This window comes from Apaloderma vittatum, unplaced genomic scaffold, assembly GCF_000703405.1.
Source record: "Apaloderma vittatum isolate BGI_N311 unplaced genomic scaffold, ASM70340v1 scaffold12933, whole genome shotgun sequence".
Lineage (NCBI taxonomy): Eukaryota > Metazoa > Chordata > Aves > Trogoniformes > Trogonidae > Apaloderma > Apaloderma vittatum.
The window spans coordinates 5,330-13,140 of NW_009706469.1; the positions used below are offsets into that span (position 1 = coordinate 5,330).

General features: G+C 45.9%; 1 protein-coding gene across 1 annotated transcript in view; it reads right to left on the bottom strand.

Annotated features, from left to right (window-relative positions):
• ZMYND19 (zinc finger, MYND-type containing 19) overlaps positions 1 to 6,925 on the bottom strand; it is a 7,750-nt gene extending 825 nt beyond the window's left edge. Inside the window, exons 1-3 of the mRNA XM_009865811.1 lie at positions 6,825 to 6,925; positions 1,890 to 2,030; positions 913 to 1,093 (exon numbers count right to left, since the gene is read on the bottom strand). Of these exons, the coding sequence (XP_009864113.1) occupies positions 913 to 1,093; positions 1,890 to 2,030; positions 6,825 to 6,925 (423 nt within the window). The remainder of the gene's footprint in view (positions 1 to 912; positions 1,094 to 1,889; positions 2,031 to 6,824) is intronic.
• Positions 6,926 to 7,811: the final 886 nt, after the last annotated feature.

A 7,811-nucleotide genomic window follows, 5' to 3' on the forward strand; every position in this document is an offset into this window, starting at 1 on the left:
CCCCCGCCACAAGCGGCAGGGTATCAAAACGTTTTGAAGTGACTGCGGTTGCTCATGCAGAACGGCCTTAAAGACAAAATACTCTGAAGCGATGAGGGCTGCACGAGCGCAGCCATTGCCGAGCTCAGTTAGCCAGGAAGCCTGCATATGCAGACCCAAATAACAGGTAAAGCTCACTCTTTTTCAGACAGAGGGCATTTAAGACCATTTTCACAAACGTTCCCTTCCCAAAAGAAAAACAAGTGAAACAATTCCATCCCTGGGAGTTTTTCCGGCCAGGCTGGATGGGGCTCTGGGCAACCTGGTCTAACGGGAGATGTCCCTGCCCCTGGCAGGGGGGTTGGAACTAGACAATCTTTACGGTCCCTCCCAACCCTGACAATTCTATGATTCTATGATTTTAGCCTACCTGGCATTTGTTATCACAAGAAAAGCCCTTCTACCGACAGCAAAGAACTAGACTAGCTTTCCTCCCAGTTCTCTGCTGAAAAAAAGGCTACTCAAATTGACTCTCTTCTCACAAAAGGTCAAGCACGTTACTTTTTGATTCCACTACCACCCAAAACCTCTTACAATGCTTCCTCCTGTCTCACACAGCTGCCTGCTTGTTCCAGCTCTGGGTCCCCAGAGGAAGGCTTCCACCTGTCTTTCCGTACGCTCCGCAGAAATCCCTCTCCTCCCAGTAAATCATTAGGTCATTTACTGCTCCAACCCAAAACTGCGCTCCCTCAAACAGAAAATTATCACAGGGTCTGAAGACTCAAGCCAAGAAAATCTGAGTTAAAAAGAATTACTGCTTTTAGCAACTGACTGGCTGAAGATGTAAAGCTTCACTTTTCCAAGGAGCAAATCCTTGGGCGTACACGGTAGCCAAAGTCATTACGTGCTTACATTTAGCTCTTTTGAACACACCTGTTTTTCAATCATTGTGCATGGGGGGTAGTGACATTCATAGTATGTGCAGGAATTCTCTTCCTCCTCCACAACATCCCCGTTAGCATTGTAATATCGTGTTACATTCAGGACAGGAAACTGCTCTTCTATAGGATCTGTAGGAAGCTGTTGGATTGCCAGCCAATACAGACTTTGTTCCCTGTGAAAACAAGTGCAAATATGGTCCATAAATTCTCAAGAAGCATACAGGGAAACTAATCCCAAATTAACTAATTAAAGTAACATTAACATTGTATTTAGCCTGTTAAGCCTCAGACTATTTATACTTCTCATATATTGGATAATTTTAGCCTATTTTGGGGTGAGGATTTTAGTTTAAATGCAAAAAAAAAGAAGTTAAAAAGTACCTATGAAGAAATATTTACATCAAAGACCTTTAGAGGCCTCTTCCAGCCCAGCACATTCTATGATTTCTGTGTCAACAGTCTGAAGTCTGGTTCTTGTTCCTGAACTCCCAGAATCATCGGGAGCATCACTGTAGCATCATCATCCCAGGAACTCATTTCAGTTTCAACCCGAAAACACAACTACAAGTGTAAGCATTTTGCAGCTGCTGGCCTCTACAGGTTGTGATAAAATTTCCAGGCCTGAGGACGAGAGCTGCAAACCAGTAAAACCTGCAGGCTTGACTCAGTGTGCCCAGATGCCACCACTCTGGTGGAAGGGAATGAAGGTTTCCTGCTTCACTGCGGTGGCACCACCTGGCACAGCAGGGCCTCCCAATCATCATCATCTCATGGTGACAGACGGTCCCTTCACCGAGAGCACAAAAAGTGAGCATCAGCTTCCCTCCTCAGGTGAGGAAGCCAAGACGTACAGCCATGTGCAAGGAGCCCGAGGTCAAATAAAAAAGCTCTGCCAAGATGACAATCACTAAAGCAAAGACGTGACAATTTAAGGTATTCAAGTTTTTCTGATGCCAAATATTGACGTACCTTTGTTTACTAGAGATTTCTTCAGCTTTGGGTTTCCACCCCCAAGGAACTAGGCGCAGATTGTCGAGGCGGTTGTCCACTGTCACCGAGTTCAGATGCACCACTTGAAATCCAGGAGCGATCCCTCCCCGGTGTCTCTCCCTGGAAGAGACAAAAACCAACTTGAACGTCAGTGATGAACAAGATTCCACAGCTAAAAAGCAAAGAATCACACTAATTCCAGAAGATACAGTGCCAGATGCCTGCTTTCTGGTGTCACTCAAACAGTTGCAGTAAAGCTTGGGTTGCCAACAGACTATAGTGGCTACTTCAGATAAATCAGTGCCAAGAAGAGGTTTCTTCCAGGAGGAGGTTATTTCCATTATAAACGAGTTGAATCAAAAGGCAATCATGGTATAGTATAACTGTAGGCATATTGCAAAGAAAATACAAGGGGCTGCTACTTCAGTTACTGCAAAAGCATCGATCTAATTATTATGTTCCACAGAGATGACTCAAAAGGTGCCAGCACTGTTTTATTATTTTAATAGGGAACTCCAGGCACATTTATGCAAGTCTGGCACTGGTGTGAAGTCACAGAGTTTGTTATTTATGAAGAAATGTCTCTTAACGAGCAAGAGGACAGAGGTTTCACCAAGTATGCAAATGCTTTTTAGACTTTAACTTTGCATGACAAAGTCTACAATGACTCCACAACTGACCAAGAGACATCGAAACTCGCTCAAAACTGAAGCAGGACTATGAGCAAGGAAGCTGTTGGCACACTAAGAAGTCCTACTGCAATTTTTCCCTATGGCCTTCTAACAGTTTTCATCCCGTTCCATCTTCTTTTCACCTCTCCTTTCTCTATTTCATGAAGCATCAAGGTCACTGCTAAGCACCCTCATGCCGGGACAAGTTTTCGTATCGCTTCTTGCGGGAATCCCCGTCTCACTTGAAACGTGGCTTGGGCACAAACTGCGTCTCGATTCTTTTTGCTCCGCCACGATTGAGTCACAGCATGGACCTAACGCAGCAGCAATCGAGGACAACGTAAAACCGTCGGCGCTGCCTGAGGGTTCCCCAGCATCTCCCTTCTCAGAGATCAGCCCAACAGCTACTCACCCAGCTCTCGTTGGGATGCTGCTTCCTGCTCAGCCTTTACCCAACAGTTCAGTTCACATGGCTCATCCAATTTTGAAGAAATACAGTTCACCCCAGTTTAAAAAAATCCCCACTTCTTTTCTCCTTTACAGACCCCTAGCATTATCCAGCAGAACAGGGGAAATCATTTCAATTACAATGAAAAACGTCATCTTTTGACAAAATCCATCCATACAGGGTTAAATTACATTGCTTGGGAGAAAGAAAAACACTTGCACTTCACATATGCCTCAAAACTTCCTAGAATTTAACAAGTAGAATTCCCTTGGAGAGGCTACACGCGGTACCCACGCAGAGCCCGTGCTCTAGTTCGCAGGCAAAGCTCGGGAACAGAGCATGGAGCCTCCTGACAGGGTCTGTTGGGTCTCCACAGAAGAGAGCACCTCTCTCCTTTGAACGTAAAAGGAATAAAATCCTTGTTTTTGGAGAAAAAAATCCCAACAACCCCACCCAAAAGCAGACAAACTACAGAATGGAGTCTGCTGAAAGGCCCTGAAGGAGGAAAAGCTACTTTGGAGTTGCAGAAGGCTACCGGAGGGTCTGGCAAAGGAAATGAGGAACACTGAGGGCTACAGACTGGATGAAGGTGAGCATCAGCTGGATACAGAGACAGGGAAGGAGTAAAGGTTCTTAGACTGAGGCAAGGACAAAGTGTCAACAAGAGAGATGGGACAGACACGAAGGAGGAATCTGGGAGGAGGAGACAGAAGTTCAGAACAAGAGCAAACTGCAGGGGGAGAAAGGGAGGAGGGGAGTCTAAGACCAAGTTAAGAAATATTTTTGAAATGGATTAGATGAGTTTAAGAAAGGTTGGGGTTGGGGGAAGAAAGAGGATTGCGGGAGATTGCTCCTGACACCAGCAAGTCCCAGCAGTGACATGTACCTACCACTGCTCCTGTGAAGTCTAGATCTGCCCCACAACCCCCACAAGCAACTCCTGCCAAAATCCACCACCTCGGCCAGCCCGTCTTCCTCACTCGGCATAAACCCACCCCTGTCTACGTTGCTGTCGGTTCTTCAAGCGACAAAGGCCAAAGCAGAAGTGGAAATTGGGCCTTGCTGACGACCCGTGAAAGCGTTAACTACCACCTGACGGTGATGCCAGAATTAGTACCAGCAAATTCGGGACCGTCCCCTTCCCCTACGCCCAACCCAACAAGCTCTGAGTGCACAAGCACACATTGCTCCTCTCGCCAGCCCTACGCTTCAGAAGCGTGCAGCACCGACCACGTCCAGAAGTTCATCAGAAGCGTGAAGGACAGGCTCATGGAAGAATCTGTCTGCTCCCTCAGAGGTTCGTAAACCAGAACATTGCAGAGAATTAACAGTTCTCCTATTTCAGCACCTAACTTAAGAATGAGACCTGTAATAGAAGGACCAAGCACAAACACCAGCAATCCAAGTCAACAGGGGCCTTTAACCGAGTAGGTTATAGACAGTATGATGGTAAGCACTCTTAAAATATAATTTTTTTTAAAAAAAATCACATCTGAGATGTCTTTTTGAACACTCAGTTAGTGATACTTATGACTAATCTCCTGATGCTGCAATTCCTTGGCAAACACCGCTACACCCAGCCAAAACCCAGCGAGCTGGGATTTCTATACAGGGAATGGGGCGGGAAGACGACAGACTTATTCTGCGGGTCCCCAGCCAGAGATGTTCAAATCCTGCTTTGAAGAAGCCAACAGTCCACCCTGAAAACCCAGCCAGCACAAGAGCAGCTTGCAGGGAGTTCTTCCTGAAAGACTATTTGCAGCAAACGTGGGTACGTTTCAGATCCTGGTTCCCATTTAGTGCCGTAGTTCACCCTCCGCAGAGGTCAGGACAGCTTTGAGGGAAGAGCAGAAGGTCCCTGGCACTGCTGCAGCTTCAGGAGCTACAAGCTTCCTATTCCAAGGGCCCCAATATGTGAGCAAAGATATCCGCTTAAATATATTAACTAGAAAATAAATTTAAAAGAATTGAAGAATTGAAATCTGCTCTACTTGCAATAGCACCTAACGCATGCCTACACACTTCATCTTAAACCAGAAGCACACAATCAGGTTAGTTTTTCCACAATAAGCTGATTTTTTGGGCAACATTTGTGGGAGACAGTTAAACTACAACCCTATACCTGCAGTAATTCCAGCTCTTTGCTTCGAATTTACCCAGTGAGTAAGGCTGACACCGGTACTGCCCGTCCCTGCGGTCTTTCCAAAGCTCCAAAACCTGACTCCTACTCCCAAAGAGAAGGTCCTGCCACCTAAACACGTTCCTGCTGTGTTTTCAGCGCAGGCAAGCAAAGCTGAACACGGTGCCTGCTCTGTTTCGGAGCAGTAACCCCATCCCAGCTGGAGCCACAAGGCCGCAAAGGTTCACTAACCTGCCCCGTGCCGACCTGTAATTAAAGATCACAGCAAAACGTAAACCCTCAGCGGGTTCAAACTGCATTCACAGAAAGAGATTAAATATTTCGTATTCTCCAGTCAAAGAACCGTGACTTTGCATCTTCAGAACCGCAGCTCCACCGCCTGACAGTTCACACCCTGCCTTTGCAACTTCCAAAAACCCCTATTACACACGCAATCTCGAATTTTTCTAACACCAGTGCGTGCCCAAGTGACACAATTTGAATGACCTAACTGAACATGTTGGAATTATTTCCCAATTTACGTAAAACAAATCAGAAGAGACAATGACTGGGCTGCATCACAAGCAAACAGCTGGACTGTCATCATCCTCACAGCCTTCAACAGGCAGATGAAATAACTTTTAGGTGCTATTCAGTGCTACGTACGGGTGACAATTATAACCGTATGAAGCTGACAGCAATTCACTCCACACACTGTGGCCAGATGCATAATAATTTTCAAAGTTATATGTGCAACAAGATTAAACATTAACAGATGCGGTTTAAAATCCATATTTAATTAAGAGACTGTAAATAATAATAATAGTCAATATTCTTCCTGTCTCCATCCTCTTGTACAGAGACTAGTTTGGGCAAGCAAAGGTAACATGGAACAATAAAAGCAGAGCTCTGTCTTGGGCACTCTGCCTTCTTAAGTGTAATTTATGGAGCTGAACAGAAAATATGCTTAACTTCTCAAAAAAGGCTTTTAAAAAAAGCTATTTAGCACACCTCGTTACTTCTACAAACACATGAAGAGCAACGTATTATCTCACTGGATGAACTAATCTCTCGCAAGCAAGGAAGCTGGCCCCTGAATCTAAACTGGCAGCTAGAGGAGATCAAGCAATGACCCTGAGAATATGGAAAAGAAGACACAGCAGCTGATACGAAGCATCAGCAGCAGCATCTCTTCGGGCAGCTTTCCAGAAGGCCAAACAAAAAACACCAAAGTTTTAAGTTATCACAGGTTCTGTCTCCCTCCAGCGCTCTGCCAATTCTCACTGGTGCCAGTGATTGCCATGGGACGAAAAAAAACAACAAAAAGAAACATACCTCAAAAGGTTAGTCTTCACCTTGATAGAGCTAGGCCCCTGCTCCCCACCCTCAGCTGAAGTTTTAGTATCATTTATCAGCCTTAACAGCATCTATTCGAACAATACTCACTTATCCCTGGGAATCATGTTTGTACAGACTCAGCTGTTTTAAGGCTCGGTGCAAAACCAACCCATAATAAGATCTCTGGTCACCCCCTGTGCTGGTTCTCCAACCGAGTGTAGCCGCAAGCCTCCCGAGAAGACTTAAAACACTCCAGGCAGAGAAAGAAACAACACACAGGTTGACGGCAGCAAACTCGAGTAACCCTTAAAGTGTTTGGCTCTCCTTGCGATACCTACCAAAGCAGCTCGTGCAGGAGACGGCCAGATCCCCTGCCACGATTTTTGTCGAAGGCGTATGCAAATATTTTAGCACCATTTCCATCCGCATCTACCTCCATCCGAGCCTAGAGAGAAGGGAAAGGGCAGTGAGAACATCCAACAGCGAGCAGCGGAGCCCGCGCTCCGCTTACATTTAACACCTGGCTCCTGGAGGTCATTCGACCTTAACGGAATCCGAATTATTTCAAACCTCCAAGGGGAACCAACCTGCTCCACTATTGTGAAGACAGGGCAGGGCAGGAGGGAGGCTGCACGCAGCGGGAGCCCCGCCGGGACAAAGAACAGCGGCAAACCCATCGGGAGCCTGTCGGGCCGGGATCCCCTCTCCTCTCTGATGTGGATTTTCCGTGGAGCCACCAGGGCTTTGTCTCCAGCATTGCTTTACACCGATCTAATTAGGGGTTGCCAGTGAAAGGAGCGCTCCTGCCCTCTTTTCTCCACTCCGTGTTGCCGCTAACGCTCACCAACTCTGCTAAGGACGGGACAAATTTAGGATACTCGCAGGGTATCACTGCTCTCGGTGTAAGCATCCAGTTACACCGAGCTTCCACAGAGGAGGATTTTCCAGCAGCAGCATCACCACAGCACTCAGACTCTGAAGAACCCGCTGCACCGCAGGCATGGGCAAAAAATGGTTCCGCCTCCAAAAAAACCTTAGTTTTTAGAACATTCTGTAATCAATAGTTCTCTCCCTTTTCAAAGCCTTGGTAGAACGCACCTACCCTCTTTCAGTGGGAGTGAAAACACTTTTTCTTAAAATAAGTTTGTCGCATCCAAGACGATGCGCAGAGTGAATTTTTAAGTTTGCCACAGCAAATAAGGGAAGACGAATTAACAGTTCTCAGAAAGTATACAAATAGAAAGTTGAAAACAAAAAACCCCTTATATAATAAATTAAAATTGTTTTTAAACTAACACTTGAAACAAACAAAAACCCCAACTTTT